General features: G+C 38.4%; 1 protein-coding gene across 2 annotated transcripts in view; it reads right to left on the minus strand.

Moving 5' to 3' along the window:
* Positions 1 to 209: 209 nt before the first annotated feature.
* Positions 210 to 26,475, minus strand: part of RCAN1 (regulator of calcineurin 1) — a 41,321-nt gene continuing 15,055 nt past the window's right edge. Inside the window, exons 1-4 of one of the 2 annotated variants that reach the window (XM_061359041.1) lie at positions 6,083 to 6,302; positions 3,805 to 3,978; positions 2,675 to 2,834; positions 210 to 1,271 (exon numbers count right to left, since the gene is read on the minus strand). In XM_061359041.1, coding sequence (XP_061215025.1) covers positions 1,108 to 1,271; positions 2,675 to 2,834; positions 3,805 to 3,978; positions 6,083 to 6,169 — 585 coding nt within the window. In that variant the 5' untranslated portion in view covers positions 6,170 to 6,302 and the 3' untranslated portion in view covers positions 210 to 1,107. Of the gene's footprint in view, positions 1,272 to 2,674; positions 2,835 to 3,804; positions 3,979 to 6,082; positions 6,303 to 26,475 lie in introns of those variants that run through there. The other variant, XM_061359040.1, reaches the window with a different exon arrangement.

The following is a 26,475-nucleotide window of genomic DNA, read 5'->3' on the forward strand; positions in this document are numbered from 1 at the left end:
TAGAAAAAGGTACAAGTGTGTAGCTTGTAGAACAGTTCACATCGGGAATGAACGAGGAAAAGGCACTCCATCTCTCTTTACTGTTCTACACACTGTGTGCAATTTTTCCATCACTGTTAAACCTTTGCTCACAAGAATGCAGATTCACATACTGAGTAGAGTTCACATCTCTCCAATATCATGGTTTTCACTGAAAAATTACATTGCTGTGAATATGCAACATTAGCTTTATTTATACATTTAAAAGTACTTTTTTTTCCAAATGAGGAGTTAAAGCTACCAAACAGACGTTACTGAAGATATAAATTATTTGAACTTAAATAATTTAAAATTAACTTGTTTAAACAACTTTCCTATTGCACTTTTTCCATTACTTTGCCAGATAAAACCCTACATAGGCATTTAAAAGGTTAAAATTTTAAAAGCACAAGTTGCATAGCACCAAAATAAGGTGCTGAAGAAATCTTATGCCTGCTGGAAAATGAGTGCCAATAAAAACAATTATAAATATATATGTATATACACATCTAGTAGTAAGTCCAGGATGCCGAGATAATAAATACTTTAAACAATTCCCCAGATTTCCAGAAACATGTGAGAAACTATAGAAAATAATGCAAAGTTACTTTAGAAGACCAAGAATACACATGCACAAAATCTATTTTAAGAAAAAGGTTTAGAGTTCCCATATTTTAACCTTTAAAACCAGCTCTGTTATCGCTATGTACTCCACACAATGACTAGCCTATTAGTTTGAGGATTTTTGTGAGTCAGAACAAAGAAAGCTTCCCCCAGCTGCTTTACAATGGAACAGCCTATAGCACCCCCCCCCAAAAAAAATAAACTTAGTTTGTCCTCTTATATCTCAAAATGTCTTCTTCTGCCTATCTTTTGATCCCAGCAATCTGGGAATACCCTCATGGCATCCATCAACTTGCAGCATCAAGAGTAAGGATGAAACTTCCTATATTTTTTCTGAGCAAACTTATACTGGAATTTCTCCTATTATAACTGCTGCTGTTGCCACCAAACCTGTGACCTGCTGTTTCCACAGTAAATTTTCCCCTTGCATATGTCTACTTGCAACCTTGGAAAAACAACAGCAGTTCAACTGAAATGGGTAGGAGTATAATCTGGCCTTCTCGTCTGAATAATTTTTGGTTTGGGTTTCTTTGTTTCTTCTTCCACATCGTTTTCCTGGTCACTCTCACATACGTGGACGACAACACTAGGAGTAGTGTCAGTTGCAGCATGTAGCTCATACTTTTCTCCTGAAAGTTAAAATACGAGCAAAACTTGTTAAAAAGCATCTGTTCTGTAGAAAAGTATGAAAGAAATTAAGAGAAAAGGAATACATAAAAAATGCATAAGTAATACACTTGACAACAATCTGATGCCACAAGGCATTAGATGGTGCAGGCAAGTGCATTGTCAATAGTCACATTTACAGCTCCAAAGTATTTTGGTTCTGTTTTCAAATCAACATAGCTCAGCTGCTTGCTTAAAAGCAAGTTTATGTATATTACCCCAGGTATTCAAGAAAGCATTCTACATGAGCAGTTGTAAGTCTTCTCGATGGGTTTTTAAAGCATGCAAGATTATCCATCCACTGTACCACATTCAGGAAGACTTTGTTTTCCTGAATGACAGCAAAACCACAGGATCTTCCTTCCCCCCAAAAGCTTTCAGTTTAAGAAAGCTGGATACAGCTCTTCCCACTTCACACGGAGGTGCTCTAACACTGTTCTGGCATTCTGTGGGGGATCAGAGCTATTTAGCAGGCTTCATGCACATCTAATGTCAAACACTCGTATAATACAACCAGTGTGCAGAAGTGCTATGATACAAATTTTATTGACCACTGATGTGCAATCTAGTTTTTCTGTAATAAAAGAATTGCTTTTAAGTCTAATCTTACATTATGTCAGGGAAAGGGCAAACTATTTCCTTTCACCACTTCCCTGATCAGCTCCCCTGAATTTTTTTCCTTGTTACTTTATACTCACAACCTCTCAGTGGAAAGAACAGTCTCCATTAAGACCACTACAGTGATATGCACATCAGCTGTTCAGAAGAGCTAACACCCGTGGCAAGCAGCACACTCTAGTGTGTCAAGGCTCTGAAGTGGTATCTGCTGTTTCCCTCAGAACTTTATGAAGAGGAACTGGTGCAGCAAGTAGCTCCATAGGGGAAAAAGCTCTTGCCTCCAGCTCTTCAGAAACACACAAGCCATTGTGCTAGAGTAACCTCGCTTGTTCCTTGGTACCAAGTCATTAACCCTATATTCCAACAAACATCACGGTCAAGAGGCAAGCTTTATAAGAGCTCAACACTCACAATATATACAAAAAATCTCATAGGAAAAGGGATCACAGATGTGTCAATGAGCTTACTGCAGGCAATGTCAATAACAGAGCTTTCAGGGGGAAAAGGACCAACTTTTACTGCTTAATAAGCCCCTAAGTATTTAAGATTTACTGGCATCTTTTTGGTATTGATAAAACTTAAAAGGAAACTTTTAATTACTATGTGTGTATGAAACCACCGTCTACTTTTTTTCTGACATCTCAAGTTCACCTGGTTGAGGGTAATTAACTCGGAAAGTTCTAGAAATTCAGACAGTTTAAAAGGTGGTTTACTCAAACAAAATTCCAGTGTTTCTACTCCTCCTTACCTGGCCCTAACTTGGAGATAGCATATAAAAGGTCATAGTTAATGACTGGAGTAGCATCTTCCACTTGCTTCCAGCCAACAGGTGGAGAGGCAGGAGGTGAAATCAAAAACTGTTTGTCAGGATTCGGTGGCGCCAAATGTGAGCTTCCAATGTGCAAAGTCTGGAAAAAGCAATAAAAGCCAACACTGTTTCACTATTATCAATGAATCCATCATTCATGAGCAGTTTTAAGGTTTGGATAGATGTTATGCTGTAACAGGCACTCAAGGTGGCAGCATGTAACTATTATTGAAGAGAGCTATATGAAAGGCTAAGTATACAAAATACAGACAAGCCACCACATTCATTAACTCTGATGAAACATGCAATGAATTATGCACATCCACATCTTATCATGGATTTTTACAAGAATTTCACCAGAAATTATCTGTCCTTAAAATACTGAAGTAGGAGGAAGCTGGATATGGGCTTTAAGGCCTAATGACAAATGGTGTTGAAACTCATTACCACAAGTGAGAGTGGTGAGAATTCTAGAAGGTATATAAATAAACTGGCTCCTTCAGGACTGTCCCTAGGGACATCTGAAACAGACACACATAGATTAATTTTCCCATTTAATTTGCGGAGGAAAATACACAGCAGCTAACAAAAAAAACCCAGATTACCAGAACCTGAGTTTCACCTCTTTAGCAGCAGAGCTAGCCAGCTATAGAGCTGCACTGAGTGATCTCCAAGTACACATGTGCTTAAACAGCAGTGAGAGCAGGATCACCAGGTAGTCCTGAACCTGCAGCTCTCTGGATTCCCTCAGATACTACTTGAGCAAGCATGTGTGTAAGCGTGTACTGCTGGCAGAGCTACTTGGCTTTCCCCACCCCATTAACTCCTTTGATTGTGCTTGATTACTGTCATCTACTCCCTTTCCCCCAGATTATCAAAGCAATACAGAGGGAGACATAAATGCGAAGTATGCAACACCTCCAAATACTTGTATCTTTGGAATAACCTGTGATTCTCTAATCAAACTGGAAAAAATTAAGTGTTCAGTAGCATGACTGAAGACCTGCGGAAACTTACCAGGGTTAAGTTATGCTTTAGTACTTTGTAAGGATAATCACAACAAGACTCACCTGAGCAAAATACAGTTTTATTTCCTTTCCAAGGAACTCTGTCTTGTGCAACTGGATTCTAGCATCTGCTGCAGATAAAGGGTTACTGAAATTTATTCGTACTCTCTTGAAGCTCTTAAAATACTGAAAGGTGATATCTCTGTCGAATGTTCTAAACAGTGATTCAAATTTGGCCTGAAAAGAAAGGACCAGAGAAGAAAGTTAACAGGTAAAACACTACAGTTTCTTTAAAGAAAAATAGAAATAAACTGCAGTTACCAGTAGCGGCATACTACCACTCTTGAATATTGATCTATTTATAACAGCTTAGATTTAGTTCTCTTCTCTCTTTTTACAACAAATTTGTTTAACCTAGCACTTGTTGGCTGTATAGCAGCTTTTTTCTTCTTTACTGAAAATGGATTATTATTAGTGCTGGACATGATACTCTGAGTTAGTGACACAAAGAAATAACAGTATTGGTAACAAATTGAAAATTAATATACCAAAAAAAGTCTGTCAGGCACACCTTTGTCTGAGGATGCAATTTTCAAGGAAACCAACACAACAGTTTAAATAGAAGAAAATGTAAAAACAAACAAACAAAAAAAACCCCAACAAAACAAAACCTATTTGCAACGTAAATGTTATTTTTCTGCAGTGTCGCAGCATGCATAATAAAGTTCATGAACATCTCCTGTTTTAATAGCTGCTACTTTAAGAAAATTAACATACTCTTACTGAGCTCTGGTTTTACAGTCTCCTCTATTTTTGGAAATGGATTCTAAAAAAGCTCTCACTATCTTTCCTAAAAAAATCTTCAGGACAAACCATACAGCTCCTGAAGGACCTTTGGCACATTCCTTGTTCTGACTGTATGGTAAGAGCAGGAGCTGGATCAAAACCTTATACCTTCATAGATCAGCAGCTGTCACTTTGCAGTCCTATCTGTGTGAAAGACTGAAACATCTTTAACATCAGCTGGCTATTTGCATTTTAAACTTCAGGTTTGTGCTCCTAGGGCATCTATGCAAACCTGACTTGGCTATTTTTCATATCATTTACATGAAGAGTGCTTCCAGTCTTACTTCATGATGCCAGACAAAAAGACGAGAAAGAAGCAGGAGGTTCTGAAGCTGCCATGCTTTTGCAAAGTGTTTCAGGCTCACATTGAGAACACAGTAACCAGTCACAAGCCTTTTTTCAGTGATGGCAATAGATCAAGCATTCAGATTTCAGGTATTTTTTTCTCTTCATAGAAGCTCAATACAAAGCCAAAATAAGTAAGTACAATCACACTGCCTCATTTTTTTTACTGTTACGCTTTGAATTAGTAGGGGAAAAGCAACAAATGTTACATAAGAAGGCAGTGATAGCTTCAAAATTTCATTTTCCTTCCTGAAAAGTTCTGCTTCACAGACTCTCCACAGCCGTGTACAGAACCACTACGTATCAAAGATAAAATATCAGAGCTGTCCTGCTTCTTGCTGAGCCACACTTAAGCTTCTTCAAAACGAGCTCTGAAACAAGGCGAGGACCCTCCAGACACGAAGCCTGTATCTGTTAGCCTCCTGTACTCTGAGAGCGCTGGATGCAATCATGAAAAGTAAGTAAAACTCACACTAAGTTACATTTTAAAGTTCCCATTCAACACAAATTCAGAGAGTACCTGCAAGATTTGTGCTATATATATATATTTATTTTTTTAAAAACATGTGTGATTCTAGAGGTTGGAAATGTGCTAGCAATACAACAGTAAATAAAATGGTATTTTTGTCCCCAAGGTATCCTAGCAGTCAAAAATTCACTGTATCAGGACTGGATTACTTACATTATATTAATTCTAATCAGTTAAATATAAACCTGAGAGGACTTCTTATAGTTTTAACGTTATGCTCTTAACTACAGTGCCAACCAAAAAACAAAAATCCCATGGAAAGTATAAAGTGTGCTATATATTATGTGAAATTTACCACCGAAACCATAATTTAAACATTTGCTGAAAGCACATATGCAAGTGAAGGGTGCTCTATACAGGCAGTCAAAGAAGTTTGGAGGTAAACTTCTGATCATTTTCAAGTCCCCACAATTTCAGATACAGTAATTTCCAGAGTTCATAATCCATGTCAGAGCATGACATGTCAGTTGCAGACTTCTAAGACCCAAGACCCTTACATCAAACTGAAATTTTCTCACAAGTCATAAAGGTATCGAGGTATTTTAGACAATTTGAAACAGCAGCTACATACTTCAGTATTCCAGTAGTTCACAGGAATAAACCACAAAAGATAGAACATACCCTTGTTTCTGCTTGATTGAAGACATCGCTATCTGCCACGCAGGCAATCAGAGAACTAAAGCTGTAGTTAAAATTTCTGAAATGCATTTTATGCTTCACTAAAGCAATGCCTGCTGCTCTGCAAGAAGCCAAGGACTTAAGGAAGCCGTTGGTCCTGCAGGCAGTGTTTATAAGGGAAACAAGTCCAGCCCCTCAATAAAAAAAAAAAAGGAAAAGAAAAAGAAAGGTTTCAGAGCATCCTGTGTGTGACAGCGAATTCCTGAACAAAGTCCTGCATGCTTTGAGGCAGTCAGGAACAAAATGTAAGCTGCGACTGGAAAGAGGTGACGTCAGCACATTAGTCAGCTTCCCTATGCTAATTACCAGTGCTCGGGAGGATGGAAAAAACAGCTGAGGTTTGCACAGCAGCTGCTTTCTCGAGCCTCTTGCAGCATAGTTTCCACTGGTAGTAATTCCATTCAGCACTCAGACAACATGCTCTTCACTGGAATGGGACAACCCATCTTAAGATGGAAAATGTTACTGCTAAAGGACCAAAGTCTAGAGTAATAGGCTGTAATTAGCCAGGAGGAAAATTGCAAGACTTCAGAATGGAAAACAAATCCCTCAGGTCAATAGCTTTTGGTAATTTTGTGGAAAAATACACAGACCAATATTTAGAGATTAGGAGGAATTGATTTGGGAAAATACTTTTTCCCCCCATTACAGTGAGAAGTCTTTTTGAAGCTTTCTTCAAAGCAACTATATGGACTCATTACCATTCTCACTTTATTAGAAACCTCATTCCAAGCTTCATAAACTGCTGAGACTTTTTGTTTGGGTTTTTTTTTTTTTTTACTTTTCTTTAACCAGGACCATCACTAGAAATCTGGTGGCAGTGTTTTAAGAGACAACCTGAACTACTGACAGTAGTGATGAGGTATGAAACCTACATCTCTGGCATTTTCTGGTTTACCCATATCCGAACTTCAGAACATTTCCCACAAAGCAGCATAGAACAGGATTTTGTGGGGGGAGTTTTGGGGTTTGTGGGTTGTATTTTTTGCCTTAAAAAGAAAAAAGAAATAAAAAATATAATATCAAGAACCATTTAAAAACTCTGTAACATTTGAAGTAATTCACTAAGTTTAAACTGAAGCTCTTACAAGCTATTTGGAACTCTCCTTTGCAGCTTCAAATCGAAGTTTATTATAAAGTAGAAAATCCTAAGTGCAGTTTAGTTCCTGTCATTGTATGGGGCTCTGACAGAAGCACACTTTTATAAAATACTTGCAGACAGTCATAATTTTAAAACCTTATTTCATAAATATTTTATCATGTGTAACTACTCACATGAATAGCCTCTTTTATTTCCAGTATCTCTACTTACTTGCTCTAAGTTAAGGATGCTTATTGTGCCACAGTCTAAAATTCCCCATTTACCAGTCAAACTCTCTGCTATTGTAAAGTTACCTTAGCGTGAAAGACTACTCAGACCAACTTCGTAGCAGCTTTTCTTAGAAGCCCTTGAAAATAAACTCAGCACAAGAAAAGAGAAGGTGCTTGGAAGAACAACTCAACAATTGTATAGATGCTGTCACAGAGATTAAAATCAACTCTGAAAGAAAGCAACAGGTAACAAGCCTCCACAGTTCTCCAGGAGCACCGAACATACTGTGTGTCTGAGGGACAGAAAATACAGGGAGAAACAGCAGCTCCCTTCTTCCCCCTGACCTCCCAGGAAGATGGGATGCAGTGGCTATCCAGCCCCTCAACACTACCAAGATCTGGACTGGGCACAAATACAGTGAGAACAGTTCCCAAGCCCATGACCTGTACCCAGAAACACAGATACCTGATGATTCATAAACAGCCATCATGCCAAGCAGGGAACCTGAACTCACACAGAAAATCATGCCGAGTATGTCTTGAATCCCTTGCCCTGGAATTAGGTTGTCAAGTGTCTTAAAGACTTCGGAAGTGGAAGCACCAAGTATGACTCTGTAGACCAGTGGTCAGGATGCTCACCTGGAAAATATGGCCATGAATCACCTGAGCACAAAAGGAAAACAGGCTTTCCACATCCTAGGTGAATGCTATAGTTTCTGATAAGAAAGCAAAGAAGGTCCCCCCCTTTAACCTGCTACTGAGTCAGTCATTTGGCATACTCTCAGGCTACCAAGCTGCCTGCATCACCTCTGTGGGTGACAGGTAGAAAGAATATTTGAGCGTCACAAGGCCTACACAGGAGGCAGTTTCAAGCTGCTGAAGCCTTTGGCAACCTAGCTGCAGACCTTTATATAGCTAAGTGTGTCAAAGCTTCCTAGGAGCCCAGTGATCGTAAAAGTCTTCAAAAGCCCCATTTTGGACTTCACAGCTCGAAGTAGGATAAGTAGATTTCATGTACTTGCATTCCTTTGTAACTATAGACTGAGATTTTTATGTCCAGATCCCATGAAGAGTAAAGACATTAAAAATACCTCTGATTGCTATCTTCAAGGCCACCTACACATTACTGGGACCTAAAGAAAATTAGTTTACAGGTCTTTCAGATATAACTGTCATCTAAACCAGGACTGCAGCCTGCTGTACTGCTGTAAACAAGCCATCTATTTTTGAGAACATTTAACATGTCACAAACCAGTTTTTCACAGTGCTCTGGATGTAAAATAAACACTGAGTCTTCTATTGATACACACTAGGTCTTCCCTTTGCCCAGCTAAAAGGACAAAGAAAATAAACCAGTCCTAATCTGTTCTATTTTACCTTTCATATTTTTGCTAAAGCTGCATCACAAGTCTCTCTTAAAGAAACAATTCAAGAGAAAAAAAAGAAGAAAAGATGGTTGCACACTACCCCATTCACAACACAGAATAAATTGAGAATTAGTATTCTGGGGGAGGAGAAATCCCTTTGAACTGGTTTAATATCCTTGGTGCTATTCTTGATTAGAAGAAAAATGCAGTCTACAATGTTTCAGTCAGTAGATTTAAGGCAGCAGCACTGTGTTGGGAGCCCCCAGATCTACCCTGGAAATGAAGAGTCAAAAGTTACAAAACCGCCCTTACAAAATCCTGTCAGTGTTGCAATGTTTCTCCTGAGGTGTTCAGGTCCTGTAACATTCGCTAACCACATGCTAACAGACTGTCTGGAACAAGAACATGACAAGACTATCAGAACTCCTTGATTTGATGTTCTGATACAAAATCAAGAGTACAGTTTCTTCCTCCCTTGTCTTCAAAGCGTACTGCTTTTTGACGCCTCTTTGAGGCTCCCTAGTGACCTACAGAAAGAGAATGAGGGCAAGATTACCTACTTCGAGATATATGCTATCATCTAGATACCAAATAACTTCTGATACCAAAGAATACAAAGTTCATCAGTGCAATGGGATGCTGCTGTACTTTGGGCAACAAGACTCAGAGAAACCAACCTGGGCAAGAATAGTGTGACATGACAACACCACCAGCCCTGCTTTCTCAGGTTTCACCTTTCCCTTGAAAGGTACACAGACGCCAGGGCTTAAGTTTTAGAGTACTAAAACCTGCAGACAAGATACTCAATGCAGACCTAAAGTACTCCCTAACATCATTAGCACCTGTCAGTGCTAATTATTAGTAGCTACTATTAGTAGCACTTCCCAGGCAGAGAAATTCAACAGTGACCATCTTTTAATTACTTCCGGAGGTGAAAGGAGAAACAAGGATTCAAATGAGCATACGGAACAGTGGGAACACAAGATGATTGAATGCCATAAATAGTTCTATAATTTAATCTCCACATGCAGTAAAATAGGTAAGGCATAGCAGAGGAGGAAATGAGACCACAGAAGGAGGAAAAAAGGCAAGTCACAAAAATGACTGTTCATTGCCAATAACTACATTAGCAAAGCTAACAAGCTGAGGAAGAAAATTAACATGAAAATAAATGTGTTGGTAATTCTGTAAGCTAATAAATTGATCACCTATGAGCTAGAAATCAGAACAATGTAGTCCATTCTTTTCTCTCATCCCCGGCAGACTTTTAGAATTGCCCTTGGAGGGTGCTCTTTACATAATCCCTATGTTCCTCTATATATACTTGCTGATCTTTTGCTATCAACATATAGTTTCTATTCCTGTCTTCAAGTTAATTATCTTGCATTAGTCCTTACTTATGACAGGCATAAACATCTTGAAGATCTTGAAGTTGTCCAGAATGAATAATCATACTGGTTTCATTTTCCTAGTGGTTGGGAGAGGGAGGGTCAGACAGTAAAGTACAAACAGCTTCCAGAACTATCCATGCATGTCCAGGGTCAGTAAGCTCTGCTCTGTGCCAGCATGCACCTGAGTTCAGACAACCTTCTAACCTGTACTGCTCTGTCAGCACATAGTATATCTCTGCATGGGACAGGCATGCTGAAAGAGATGGGAAAAACTAATAAACATTCCTTTATAGAACATAACACTCACCTAGAGCATGGCTTCAGCATGCCTTCAGGTAAACACAAAAAATCCCCAGAACTCAGGGCCACTGGAAAGGCAAGTAAGTTTAACACATGAAGGGCTAATGAGCACGTCCTTGACTTCGTATTTTTCTTTACTGCCTTTAAGTGTGCTCTGCAAACACTGCCATCAAGGAACAGTAACATGCTCCATCATGAAAAAAATCTTCTTTTCCCTGCCCTTGCCATTCAAGAAGTGGGTTATTATTATGTGGATGTTTGTGTTCTGGGGTTTGTTTTGTTTTGAAACTTACTTGGTGAGCAAGAGGAGTCACATCAGTGCTGGCCGGCTCAACCAAAGAGCTAGGAGTGAGTGCAGTAAGTTAAGACACTTGCCTTAAAATGTCTGTACAATTCTTAGGCTCATTTTACTAGCCAAAAATGAATCAACTTCCTGGGACATGGTTTCTTTTTGTAGGTCTGACAGGATTTGTTATGAAGTAAAATTAACTGGGTGACTAATCATGCTTGAGTAGACTTTTTTCTCAAAAAAATCCTTCCAGTAGCCTGAGCACAGGGAGACTGGCAACCTTGAGATCTAATTCAGAACACTGGAATAGTTATACACCTACTCGTGCAGTAACACAGCCCTTAACTGAGCCATACAAATTTCTCCCATGCCACGCAAACCCAGATCAGAAGCACTGGGAGTCAGAATTCTCACACAACTGAAAACATTAATGAACAGTTTCTTCTCTTGTGGTTAGGAAAACTAAGTTTCCTAACTAAAGGAAACTAAGTTTTCCTAAGGTTGCATACTCGTTGATTTTATATTCTGTGCATTGATCAGATCATCAGAAAGACATTACAAGCAAAATGAGTATATACACCAAGTTAGTACATCACCAGAGAAATAATCTGCAATAAACCACCTTTTTAACAAGCAAAAAAAAGTATCTTTAATGTTACGAAATAACTGCATGGATAGCATCTGCAAATTTATTTACAATAAAGAAATCACATAGAGCACAGCAATATAAACACACAAACTGGTTTTCCAAATAACACAGAGCTACGTGCAGTGTATTAAATCAAGGTAACACCCACACAATGACAAAATGGAAAACTGGGCATGAAGCATGGAGTTAAGACTGTCATCATCAGCTCCTCTCATTAACTTTGTTTATAATAGGGAACAGCAAACACATGACCACTTATGCTTACAAGTATTTTAGTCACTGAATTTCCAGTCATAAAAATAGAGACAAAAAATTCGTGCAGTTTTAACAAAATTTAAGCATCCGATTCCATGTAATAGCCTACACAGAAGAAAACCCTATCTGTCGTTAATACATCAAGCTAGATCAAGTACTTGTATACAGGAACCAGTGGAAAAAATTATCCAGTGGCTATAAAACTGAACTTCTGGATAGTACTTTCGTCTCTAAAAAGCAACTTTTCAAAATATGTAAAAGCAAGCCAGAAAAGCTATGAAGAACCTTACTATGGTACACATGCTTAAGATGCAAGACTCAAATACCTTTATATACTTAAAATTATAGAAGGACAAATGCCAATCAAACCATTTTTTTCACAAAAGCTACCTATTTTTCTTGTATTTGTTTCTGTTTAAATTTATTATCTCATTTGTTTTAATTACAAAATTATCTACAGGTAATACATTTACAGTAGAAAGAACATACCATGAAACACCACGTCTTTTTGCAGTGGATTGGGTAGGGGGACTGAAAAAGGGAAGGAGAAAGTTCTTGCAAATAAACATTTTTCCCACCTGCACTACAGAGAGATAATCTGGTTTCAAATAATCAAAACAACCTTCAAGAAGATGCTTCTTTAAGTGTACGAAAATACCTGAAAAAGACTGTCCAGCATCAATTCAGTCAACTGATGCTGTCCAGCATCAGTTCAATCCATTACACGCTGGGGGTGGAAGGGGCTGCAATACAAAAAAGTAAACCTACAGGATAAAAAGCCAAAGCCAAAAGCCAAGATGATAATCTTTAACTGAAACAAATGTAAACAAGATTGTTCCCATGGCCGGACATAGTTGCAGTGTTGATTATTTATTTCTACTTAAGGCGGAAAAGGGAAAGAAAAGGCGATGAGGACAATAGTACGGTCTATAACTCATAGTGGAAGTGGTGCACATGCCACATTAGAAAAGGCTAACTAAGGAAAGGGAAGGGCAGGAAATCCTTAAACAACTCTTCTAACTTAAACTTGTTGAAGGCTTCTATAAATATAGATATCTATATAAATCCTTCCCTCAGAGTGGAGATTAAAAAAGGGGAAAGAGGAAAATTCTCCAAAGATCATCTATATTTATTATGAGCTAAAAAAGAACAAGGGCTTTTAAACCAAAATGTGTAAATAGGCCATTTTTGCCTACTTTAAAATAAAGCATCTCTAAACTATTTACAGCAAAATTGAAGGAAGTTGTTTGTTAAAAAAAATGTTCCCACCCTCCAAGATACAGATAGTATCCCACAAGCACTGTGTAACTAAGGAAATATATGTATTCTTCCTACCAATATAACTAGGAAAAATTATCAACAGTCTGACCTTTTCAAGGTTATCTGAATACCAGTGTGGGGAAAAAAAATATCCAGACAGTAATTAACAGATAGGTAGATTTGCAAGATGAAGCCATTTCAGAAAGAAAGAAGGGATATGGTACACACATCAGCTATTAAAACAGCCCTTGAGATTATTTATTGAGAGAGGGGGCACCTTCTGAAGATGAAGAACACTTTGGTTTTGTAAACAGAAACAGCTGTAAAGTTATTTATAAGTTGGATTCAGTGGAGGGAAAGGTCCAGGGGACAGGGCACATGCTGACTGAGATCCACGCATTCCTTCAGCACGTCACTCATTTCTGACACACAGCTGGAGTGCTGCACTCCAATGCTGCCTCTGCACATTGCCCATGCATTAGGGCGAGCTAAAGGGCATTGAGGAATGTTGGTGCTGAACTTGTACACTGGTATCTAAAATACACCATGTTTGAAGGTTGAAGAGAAATGGGCCTTTAATGTTAACCTAGATATATTTAAATGTTGACAGTGATGTAAATAGAACTATCTTCATCAGCTGAAACAAGTAGCGATGAGGAATAAAAGTTTTTGGAAGACTATCACCTTGTGACAGATTATATGAAAGATGTATCAAAAGACACAGAAATGAAAGCTCCCCAAACGTTTCTGATGCTAAGAGGGAAAGAGACCCCAGGGAGTGATCCAGCAGTGTGTCACAATCCAGTCCCACAACTGAGAGCATTTCATTCAAGCCCTATCGAATTGAAGCCAGCGTGGTCAAAGATCCCCAATACAAGATGTTTCGGTATCAAGCATGTCCAAAACTCCTTTTTTCCACCCTGGAGCCAGAAGCAGCATCCACCACATAAATGAAAAATGCTAACAGAACACTGAACCTAAACTTGGCTTATGATTTAAAAAAACCCAAAACATAAGTTATGATCTGTTTTGATATAGACACATGTAAGTACAGTGATGACGACGGTATGTTTTACAAAACAGGGTATTTTAAAAACTAAATTTTGAGATGATTGGGCAAGGTTATGATTTAGATTCACGTACTGAAAACCCCATCTTCTAAAAACTTATATATATAATATGTTTTAGTAAAACCTTCACGTCAGCATCCTGGTCTTAAATATTGCTTGGGGGGGGGAAATGCTTGGCTTTCTGGCTTTATGACACACACACTGATCATCACAGCAGGATTAAAAGGCAGGTGTCGTTTTTGGTTCAATATACTTCCAGATCCATTGGAACTATTCTAACAAAAAACAAAAAAGTCAAGTTATTTTTATCTCACTTCGTACATTCTAGATAATGAGGAATATCATGCTAAAAGGTCACTACAGAGGAGAAACAGTAGAAGGAACAAATCTGTGTCAGCTTATTCCCTACTCAACATCTAATCAAGAGTTACCATTATAAAACATGAATCATTGCATAGTAAAGCCTCAGATAAACAAATTTAAGAAACCTAATGACTTTTTCTTTAAGAGTTTGCCTTCAGATTTGTTCTGACATAGCAAGATACTGTTTTAGTGGTTTCCAGATGCATGACCAAAGGTCTCTGATGGGTATTTCAGATCAACTGGTTAGACAAAGAGTTCCAAGTCCTTAATGCAAAAAAAACACAACCATAAATAAGTCAGAAGCCAGCTGTCACTTCTCCTGATGATACTGGAGGCTCCTAGGAGCATGGAACCAACCTGTGTTTTGGTGCCATGCTGCTCTTAGCAGCAACCTGTGAGACTTACACCATTAACTCTACTCCTCCATTCCACAGACTGCACTGCAGTATGACAAGCCTGTAACTTTAAGCGAAAATTTCAAAACAAGTAAGATATCTGATGGTGGAAACCAAACCCCAGTCATTCTTATCTAACTGTACTCAAACAAGCAGAGCTTCTGAGCTGCAGTGAATCTTCCACAATCACATTTGGGCAATCAGATCAGCTGCCCGTGACAAGTTAAAACAGCTGTAAGCAGGGAAGAATACAACAATATTCACTCCTCAGCTCCACCTGTATTTTCCTACTGGAAGGTCTTGAAATTCTGCCATTTGGAGTTTCTCCAGAACAGATGCACACTCCTCAAGGCTAAAAACAGTTAAAAAAAAAGAAAAAAAAGCAAATTGGGCGATCACTGCAATAAACACTTTATTTACTCCCCCAACATAACAGCAACATACCTTTACTCAAACCAGTGGTCTTGGTGGTTCCTCCTCCAAGAGGCTGTTTCTCAGCATTGATTTGGTAGAATTCTGGAAATCTGTGTATATTCTTAAACCCAAAATCACAGCACACAGATGTCATTCTGTGGACTACTCCCCCTCACAGAGGGAGTACAGCTGATTCAAAATCTTCAAGAGCTATTATTACTATGATGACATTTGCTGAAGCAGCATACTGGCTTGCCTACAGTTTAATTACTTTACAACAAGTTTGGAACATTTTCCACTGAATAAAAGAAATCGTGGAGAATGGTTCAGAACAGTCAGTCTTTCTTCACAGGATCTCCAAAACCCCTGAGACAATTTTGTTCACCGTTTAATCAATAATTCTTGGAAGTTCCAGCCTTATTTCTTCTCCCTTCAACTAAAAATTTTACCTATTAAAGACAGGTGAATAGCAAACCATGCTTGCTCCAATGAATGCCAGTTAACTTAGTAATTTTCTTGATCTTAATTCAACAGCTTTTCACAGGACAAAAGAAACAAAACAATACTTTCAGAAGGTTACCTGCACCTACTGTTGCTATTTCAAAAGGAGAATAAAGAAGAAATCCTACTCAAATTAGTTGTTAATACAATTTAAAACATTTATTTGAAGTCTTAAGCTATGGCCTACGCCCTGAAGCTATATGTCCTTTCAGCAGAAAGCCACAATGCCAAGGGATCCAGAGTTTTGACCACAGAAGTGTGCATTACCAGTGGACGTCAGCGAGGCCTCTATGAAGCCAAGTCTGACTTCACTGATTTCTCTGGATACAGAAACTATCCACTCCACAATTACTCCACTGAGGGATGACAAAAAGATTCAAGTAACCCACTGATGATTTTTTTTAAGCACAGATTCCAAAAGCACTGCCAAGAAGGAAAGTAGCTGTTTCGCTGAATAGACTCTTACAAGATTTATTTTTTAAGCAGGACCTTAAAATATAGGAGCTGTAGTCATGATTGCATTATGTAGCCTACATATGTTCAGACAGAATATAAAGAGCTGTGCTCTGTCACAGAAGGGCTATTTACAGACTCAATGCATGATAGTTTTCCAGCCAGCCATCTGAAAAATAAATATCTACAGTGTGCTTATTACTTCCTTGGAAAAATCCATGACTTACCCTTCCATTTCCAAGCACTAAACACAAAATTCCTGTTCACTGACTGGTAACATAAAAGTGGTAATTTGGAAATTCCACTACAGAATATTTGAGTAACCAACTAGACTCATTTAGAAAATTTTCATATGGCAAGTATATTCCAAAATTTAAAGTCTTTTTTCAACATGCTTCCATTCCTGCAAGGAACTTACTCAAGTGATCCATAGTATATGGATTATAATTTTGCCCTCATTTGAATATTCTGGAAGGAAATAAACATTTTCATACCATGTATTTATTGGTAACTATTTTTCTCTTCATATTAAAAACATAATTCCACTTGAAAAAAATAGAGTGCTTTTGCTCCCAAAAGTTTGCAAAATCGCAGTGACTAAATAGAATAGTGGACTCATGGAGGCGGGGGACAGAGTGTCTTAAGACTTTATATGCTGAGAGCATTTTAGGAGAGGGAAACAAATCCCTTTTATAGTTAGAGATAACCAACTTCTGTTTAATGAAGTTGGTTTCATTAAGAAAAATATTTTCACCAACAGGCGAAAACCAGAACAAGTAAATAAGAACTGCGCAGCATTTGGTCAGTTGTATGGACTGATTATACAGAGGCTAATAAAATATGCTAACACTTGTGCAAATTAGCATCTTAAACAGATCATGAATAAACCTGCTGAAAGAATTGAGCATTCTACAGAAAAATCTGCAAGAAACCTTGCTACTTTGTTCAAGAAGTGACATTTTGGAAAAAGGGTGTTCACTTGAACTGAATAACCATGATGCTTAGTTATCACCAATTCATGTAATGCCACCCAGAAGCCAGATCAGTGCTAAAATTCCTTCCTTCTCCTTTATACCTCAAAGCCTTCCTACACTTGGGAGCTACAAAACATTCAGTCCAGAGTAACTGGTGTCTCTCTGGAAAATAGAAGAACAGAGCAAATAATATTTATGGCTGCTGTATACCTAGGAAGTACGTTAGAAAGCTCATAAAGTTTGTTCTCACCTGGAAAGCAGGAAACAGTCATTAGCTAACAGCATCTTAAAAGGTTAGGAATTTCTGAGGAGCACTCTATGTGCACTCAGAGGATTACTAAGAGCCTATAACCCTATATTCAGACATCATTCAGGGATAATCTCCTCAGGACACTACTTAATCCTTTAAAGAATGATCTGGAAAAAAAAAAGGCACTGTGTTTTACTTTGAAAGAGCTCCTTCATGCAAGTATAAATCCACAGAAGAAAAATGTCCCTTAAAGTGATACAGGGAGTTTTCTGTCAGCAGACAGCAGGCAAGGAATGGACTGTATTGAGTCTCTAAAGTTTTAATAAAGTATGATACCAGGATAAAGGGTTAAGGGACAGAATTTGTGATAGTGCTGCATGAAAATACCAGGGACTGGGCAGAGCAGGAAGACCAAGGAGGAAGCATGCAGAACTCTGCTGTCAGCTATTTTGCTTGGCAGAAGCCAGCTAGGCAACTTACGTGGGCCTCCAGGCAAGCTAGAACAAGTATCAGCAGATATCACAGGATGTAAAGAAGAGCAAATTCAAAACTTTGTAGAAGGTGATGGCCAAGGACACAAATGCAAAGTAAGACAGACATTTGTTCCACCATCTGTGAAATATACTTAGTGTACAAAGGAATTTCCAAGCTTTAGGGGCTTGCTTACGCTGCATGCTATAATAAAATTTAAAAAATTAAAATCACTGAAGTTATCTTTAGGAAAAAATCATTTTGGTTTTCCATGTTAAGCTCAACGGTATCTTGTATGGCTACGAATTAATATTTTTAAGCTTTTTCTTGTAATTAAATTTCTTCAGATGTATTTAACTGAAAATGAAGCACCCATCCACTTTCCAAAGAAATTCAAAGTTAAAGTTGCCTAAGTGCCATTTGTTTACATTACTCTCTTTCAAAAATAACCCAGTAAGTTATCAAGACACCGTTCAATGCAGCTGAACACAAAATGAATGCAGCAGCTTTCACTTACTAAAGAACAAAATATTTCGCACATCCCATTAGACCAAACTGGTCGAATCAAGAATATATCTATGCACAAGCCATTGTCTACATAGAACACTACCCCCACCCCCAAAAGACCCCCCCCACAGCCAATTTCCCTTTCCCCTTCCTCCCCCCCCCCCAAAAAAACACACCAAACAATATCAGAGCCACAAGGAAAAAAAAAATAAAATCACCAGACAAAACCACGAAACACAAACCAATCTCCTAAGCAGCCCCCAAAAGAACTTGAATGCAAACATCTTTGGTGGAACAAGCTCTTGTCAAGGAAGAGGAAGCAGCAAAAAGCGAGACTTTTCAGTCATTCAATACTCACAGCTTCTTATCTATGAAAGGATGTCAGTAAGTCCAAGCAACTCCCTTCCAAATACCAAGAGCTCCCCTAAGCTTTTGGATCAACAGCCCATGTTACAAAAAACTAGCGCAGGATTTGCTTCAAAGATGACTGAAAACTGTAATCCCTCACCCTATGCACTTTTTTTCTGGCATTTCTAATATTCCCTTTTAATCTTGTAACACTGTAATTGTATCACAGAATCATAGAATAGTTAGGGTTGGAAAGGACCTTAAGATCCACCTAGCTCCAATCCCCCCTGCCATGGACAGAGACACCTTCCACTAGACCACGTTGCTCAAAGCCCCATCCAACCTGGCCTTGAACATTACCATGGATGGGGCAGTCACAGCTTCTCTGGGCAACCCGTGCCAGTGCCTCACCACCCTCACAGTGAAGAGTTTCTTCACAATATCTAATCTCAATCTACCCTTTTTCAGCTTAAGGCATTCCTCTTGCCCTGTCACTACATGCCCCTGTAAAAAGTCCTTCTCCAGCTTTCTTGTAGGCCCCCTTTAGGTATTGGAAGGCTGTTGTAAGGTCTCTCTGGAGCCTTCTCTTCTAATTAACACTGTTCAGATCACACCTGCCAATGCACAAAGCATGGAAGTTCATGCACTTAAATGAGTTTGCATGGGTGAAACACGAAGACTGTAGACTTGGCTGGGAAGTATGCTGATAACCTGAAAAAAATATATTCTTTATGACCCAATAAGGAAATATTTGGTCAATTTATCATACATGAGGATACCGTTTTCCATCAGTTCTCTGAAAAACAGTAATCAGTATTACAGTGTATGTACATTACCAAGTACATAACTTCTGCAGTATCAATATAGAAGCCTTCATTTCTATAGTTAAGTAATTTCAATTGTGCAAGTTTTGACTTTAGTTGCTACTCTGAAAATAAAAGCCTGGCAGTCAAAGGAGAGAAGGCAAGTAATAGTTTCAGAAGACAGAGTGAAAACAGCCCCCCCTTTTTAAACTTTTTAAACAGCAGGAAAACACAGGTAAAAGAGGTAAGTTCAGGGAAGAAATTCCCTGAGCATCTTCAAGACATGATTTCCCCCCAAATACTCAGAACATGTCTGATATTAAACTTCATATTTATTTCAAAATAAGCATTTTTAGAAAGCTATGAGAAAGTCAAACAGCAGCAACTGTAATTGCCTGCTTTTCTAACTACACCTTTTTTATTTATGCCACATGATTTGTATAAAATCATGGAAAGCTGCATTATTTCCCGATAGCAAAAGGCAAAGGGTGGTCACTCAAACATTTCTTTGACTAATTCATTCCACTGGGTTTTCCATAAGTGATTCATGGCTGTTCTCAACTTTCCTGGAAAACATTTCACAAAGTCTGCACAGTATGTAAAGCAGTATATTTGCGCTGTCTAGTTTCTAATTGTGAACCTTTTGAGATTCTCTAAAAGCAAACAGCATATTTTAGTGACTTCAATCTATCAATTATGATTTTGTTAAATCAAGCACTCCTATACCCTGAATAGCTGCCATCATGGCAAACATGCAATTGCTTGTTTTCCTAAACAAGTTACTCAAGGCTTATGCACAGTTCTACTTTGACATGTAACTAGACTTAGTACATCCTTTAATAGCCAGTTTTATCCTCTCTTGTCCGTCCTGATCCTTACATCTCTATTTTATGTCTTGATTCTGTTTCCAGTTAAAGTTAATACCATAACATTGCCACTTTCCTAAATGAAAGGAGGATCAAATCCTTATCTGTAAGCTCCTCTTAGAAGGGATTTGTTACTGTTCAGATGCTGCTGCCAAAACAGTAATACAACAAAAACCCCCAAACTATCAATAAACACAAAGTTGCCTGTTTAATACGACTTAAGGTAAGAGTATGAGGACAGCATACAACTTAACTTTATGACAACCTCAAAAGCCACAGGCTGTCAGACCTCAGTGAAAAGACAAACAGTTCTTCCTCAAAGAGTACAGCTGCCAGCAGATCTGATATCCTTTTCGATAACCCATGAAGGGCTACTCTGTTTAAATAGCAAGACACTTACCCTCTGTCAGTGTGTATGTGGGAAAACAAACAGTTAAATATATACATTTGAATGCCAAATCTACAGACACTCAAACAGATCTGAGGTTTGCCAATCAATTCTTCTTAGTTCTTCATAGAAAAGTGGCAATTATAAATATTGGTCTGATTCAAAATTTAGGTGGAAATGATGTTCCACAGTGAGAAATTTACTTCGCCTTTTAAGAGTAGCATCTCTGAGGAAACCTTATTTCTTGGAGGATTCAGTAGAGAAGTCTTGACAATCTGGTATGAGGGTAGGTCGAGGCTGAAGAGTGGGGAGGGTGTTGGGGGATGTAACTTGATTTTGTTTAAAAAATTTTGAAAATAAATCTAAATGCTTATTTTCAATGCTTATTAAAAAAATATGAAAAAAAACCCTAAACATATGAGTACTTTTCACTCTATTTTCTACCTATCCATAGGATACATAGGATCTCCAGCATTAGGTGCCCTAGGAAACAGGTTTTGGGAGGCAGGGGGAGACTGTAAGCAAATTTAGCAAGAGCCTCTCTGAATACTTGCATCTTCTATTAAAAGTTTATTCATTTCTTGGAAGTCTCAACATTACAAACAGCTTGTTTACATAGAGGGACTGAACTAATTACAAGTTCCCTGAAACTACTTGCCTGACTGGTTTCTGAAAATCCCTTGTGGTGTCAGTTCAACATAGCGCACATCAGTGAGACTGACTTCAGTACTTGATCAAAGTTCTGGTTACCCTCTGTCTGATCAAGTCAGGAGGGTACTACTTAAACAAATGAGTCTTCAAAGTAGCTCCCAGGACCCTCATCTCCTCTCATTTTCATTAAGAAATTTCAGGGAACTTAATTTTGTTTAATCTGTTTGTATGCAGGTAAGCTCTGGGTATTGCAAAACTACTTGTAACGTCATGTTATTTGTATCTGGGTTGCTGCCTCTGTGTAATTTGAAGGGTAACAGGTTGATCTCTCTCACTAGACTTCCCTGCTTAAAAGGGCAATTGATTACACAATTCCTCCCTTCCCAGACAGTCTGACAAAGCACTGTTCACATTTCTCATGCCTTGAATGAGACTTACAAATCTCATTTTGATGAGAGCTTTGCAGTCCTTACAGGCAAGTTTCTGCTGGACTTCCATTAAGTCCCCATTTGAACTGACTTAAAGGGTTTACACTCTATGCTCTATTTATTTTTATAAATGTTATAAACATAAGTTACCACATCTGTAAGTAGAAGAGTGCTATCAAAATAGCTTTTCAGTGTTATAAAATTCTTACTACTTCCCAGTGAAGGTTAAAGAACAAAGAAATTTCAGTGTGATATGAAACATGAATGCAATTTCTCAGGTTTCCCTAGTGCTTTCAAATCTCCTGTTTACTTGTTCTTGTAGTCCCCCAAACCCTGTTTTGGAAAATACAACCATGAAGTCTTTTCTCCAGCTAAGGAAGAAAGGCAGACAGCTCCCCTAAGGGCACTCCCCTAAGCTATTCTTAGTGTTTGCTATTAATGCCACTCTCCAAGGTATTTCTGAGGAACCTCATTAAGTTACTACAACAATAACGTCCTAGTCAAAGGAAAGTTTACTATTGTATACTTAGCCTTTAAGTAAATAGAAGAATAAAGACATCTTTCCCATGTGAACAGTTAAGGCTTATCATTTTTTCCAGATGAATAGGGTTTTGATTAAACTACTTCTGTAAAAAGCTCGGAGATAAAGTGTTTCATTTTACAAGTCTGACTGAGGAAAACACACTAAGTGCTCAGATGTTCTTCGTAAAAACAGGTTTTGCACGATTAACAGATACACTTTTAGGAGTCAGTTTCATCCACACTGTATTTTTAACCACCACAGACTAGCCACTTCTCAAAGCCACTTGATTCTGACAGCCTCTAAGGAAAGCACTACCCTGGTTGTTTCTAAAGCCAACTCAGGAAACTTTAGCTGGCATTTCAAACCTGCCAAGCAGAGCAAAAAGAGCTTACAACAAGCATTTCCAGTTCTACATTACACAACCTAAATGTTATAACAAGTTTTTTTCTCAGATTTAAATGCAAAAGAATTACACAGTCTTCAAAAAAGATAATATACGATGCAAAGTACTAACTAGAACAGTCAGCAAAAAAAGGTGATACTTAAAGCAAGCTGGGGGAGGGAGGTGGGAAAGGAGGGGAAGAGAGATTAAACAATAATGTGCAAATACATGAACAGATTAAGTGTGTCGGAAAGAAGAAGGGGTGAGGGGAAGGAAGGAACATTTTATTAGCAGTTCCCTTAGGAAACCATAATGTTGTGCATTTACAAGAGAAGCTACATTGTCACCTACCAGGAAGTCAGCTGCCTGTTTTGAGGCTCAGAAACTACCAGTTACATTAAAGATAAATCAGCTTTCAATAACAAAACTTTCCAGGGTAAGTTCTTCCTTGTAGGGTACAGGAAAAAAAACCAAACAAACCACCTCACACTGCTAAACCAGGCACAATTCTCTTTTAAATTGCTCTACTGCACAGTTTGGTCCGTAATTAAACACAACTGCAGGATGTACCAGTTACAGTAATTCCTCCTCAGATATGGATGATGCTCCAATATCCTATAAAATAAATACAATTAGATCTGTCTGTTCAGTAGTAAACTTCGGTGTCCCACATCCAGTCTATTAAAAAAAGATTGTTAACTTCGAGATTTAAGGTGGGCTTGTCAGGTTGATGCATGAAGACTTTTCATTCAGTCAGTCCTTGGATTTAGATTTATAGATCCAAACACTATTTCCCCCCAAACCCTCATGGTCTGTCACACAGCTAACTTGGTCTCCCTAGACTTTACTCCTATTAGATATGTCCAACTGTTCAGAAAGAATGTGTCTGACCTTCCAAACCAACACCACCACTCAGCGTAACTGTTCCCAGCACCGTGCCAGTTCCTCAGTGTCACAGACAGCAAGTTCTCCTGCCAGAGAGCTGCCTTGGTGCGCAGGGGCCTGAAAGGGACCTTGGCTCCTCTGCTGTCATTGCTTCAGCTTTTGGCTTCCAGTACTGCAAACTGCTGGTAGCTTATATGTAAGTGGCTGTATTGCATTGTAGTTCTGAAGCACTGAAGTGCTGCAGCTGGCTTTTGTTCTCCAGTTATTTGTCATTCACAGGATCCTTTACCTCATACTTTTTAAGGATAAGTTGATGAGGCGACTGCCCTCCTAGTATTATGGTTAAACTATAGGTCCCCTATAGTCTAGGGAAGGGAGCCACAGAAGCAAAGACAGCACAGATTTAAGTAACTTCTACTTTCAAACTTATGATCAACCACTAAAAGTTTTGCGATCAGAAATTAATTCTTATCATTCCACCCAGTTCTCCTATCATCTAGAATTTCTTAAATTTATCTTTATATTGGACTTTACTTTTTAAAGCATCATATGCCTTATGTTTCATTACACACAATGGCATTTAGAAGACCAGATCTACTACAAATAAATTTTATAGCTTATTAACTGTAGGAAACAGTCCTCAAAAAACAGACACCAGTGTCATCACTCATTTCCCAGACCAAAGGACTCTCTACATAGCATCAGTTCAGGTCCCAGCTATGTGATATACAACTCTTCTTCATCACTCCTGTATTGCAAATTACAATGTGACTTGACTGTTCAGTTTTTCTATTTACTTCCTGCACTGACTTCTACAGAAATCTACCATGAGACAGCCACTAAAACATTCTTAATTTAACAGAAGTCTGCTATTAAATAAAAAGGAGGTTCAGAACATTTTCAGAGATGAAATATTCAAGATCAATGTAGTGTTCTGTAACACCTGAACATGTGTGCATTATGGAGGGGGAAAATGGACTCACAGCAGTGTGTAAGAATCAACTGCACATAATTTTATGCTGGTTAACTCACTTTGACTAGCAAGCATTTTGTATGTCTTTTACGTTTCAAACACACCTACAGGACTACATCATCTGTGGGGTCAGAGGTTTATTATAGTAGGCAATATAGGAGGGTATTATTATTTTCAGCTAGGAAATTAAGATCTGCTGTCATGTGCAGTATCTGGAAGGCAGCTCTTCACAGGTTCCCAAGAAAGCAGCTGGCAATTTCAATTTTGTTTCCAGAACTGTTATCAGCTTTAAGAGTATGCTTGGCATTTTCAGACGAGAAGGAATAAACGTAAGAGACAAAGAGGCAACACTCTTGCACAAATCCACTTCATTCACACCAGGATGTGCTGACAGTCTGTCAACACTGGACAAGCTCATGCATACATATAAACTAATGCCAAGAATGCTGCAAAATGTGGTGGCAATTCTAGGGTGCATTTCTTAGATACTGTGCTATTAGAAGCAACTTTCAGCCCACAGCAGTTATCCAGCTGCAGCCTTATTATCTACTTGGCCCACTTTAGAGCCTTCAAAAGTCCTGGAGTCCTTGCCTTAGTGATAAGGGCACTAGAGTGCAGGGCAGCTGCTCGGAAAGAATGGCCTCTTCCAAGACTGCAATGTCAGTGTTGCCAGGATGCTTCCACAGTAGCCCAGCTCATCAACACTTCCATCATTACATGACAGGAGTAACCACCTCCTCTCCTTCCAGTTCTGCTGCTTGTTTTCTACAAGCAAAATGGGAGCTTGGGGCATTACATGTGCCAAATTTTACCCAAGACACCCAGTTTATCCTTTAAATGGCAAAGACGATTTAACAGGTAAAACTAAATCTAGATTTACATTGGCTTTTACCCCCCTTAAAAAAAAAATAATCACAGATAAAACCCAACCAACCAAGCCCCCCCCCCCAACATCACCAAGTAAAACCCCAAACCGTGCAACATGAATGTGTAATTTGATATTTTTTCTTCTGTGGATGTTTAGCCATCATTTCCAAAAAGTAAACTAGGAGTTGCCCCTGACTCATTTCTTTAAATTGTTACGGTGCTTTTTTTTTAGCAGACAGGTACATGAACTGTCATATTGAGTGAAAATGAGTGACAATATAGCCATAATCCCGATGCAATTTAATGAAAAATACTTCTGCAATTAACTGTCTACTATCACTTAAAAAATAAAACTGTATCATGCAAAACTGCTACTTGAGGGAGTGCAAAATTAGAAGAGAGATCAGGACTAAACAGTATGAAAACAGCATGTGTCTGTCACCTTTTTAAATGACTACTTCCTTATAGCATGGCAGCAGCATTTAACTTCAGCATAAAAGATATTATCATAGGCAAGTAAAAGCTAGCGCTCCTCTTCTGACCACTCTTCAGATGTTCTCTATGACTAAGGGAAACGTCAAGGAAAAAAAGTTACACTCTGACACCCAAACCTTCAGAAAACCACAGTACTTGTTCAGAAGCAGGCTGGTATTTTTGTGAACTTTAAAGAATTAAATTTTCCACTGGAGTCAGAGGAAGAAGAATGGAAGATAGCTTCAAAATATTTTTAAAGAATGTTCTGTGTGGGTAGCAGAAGAACAACATCACTGCAATTAGATATTGTACTTCTAAGAACATACCAAGCACACCTAAATTTCACAAACAGAAATTTCAAAAGCATTTAAAAATATATACTAATAGGGATCATAAAAAGAGCCACAGGAAAGACAGGATTTTACCCTAAGTCACTGCAATTTTGGCAAGATTAATGTCTAATACACTGTAATTTTCTCAGGCCTGTTAAGTTAGTAATGTACTGGATACTGTGATAAATGATATAAC

This window comes from Neopsephotus bourkii, unplaced genomic scaffold (assembly GCF_033783945.1).
Source record: "Neopsephotus bourkii isolate Nb327-2 ecotype Australia unplaced genomic scaffold, CSIRO-AGI_Nbou_v1 NB_962, whole genome shotgun sequence".
Taxonomy (NCBI): Eukaryota; Metazoa; Chordata; class Aves; order Psittaciformes; family Psittacidae; genus Neopsephotus; species Neopsephotus bourkii.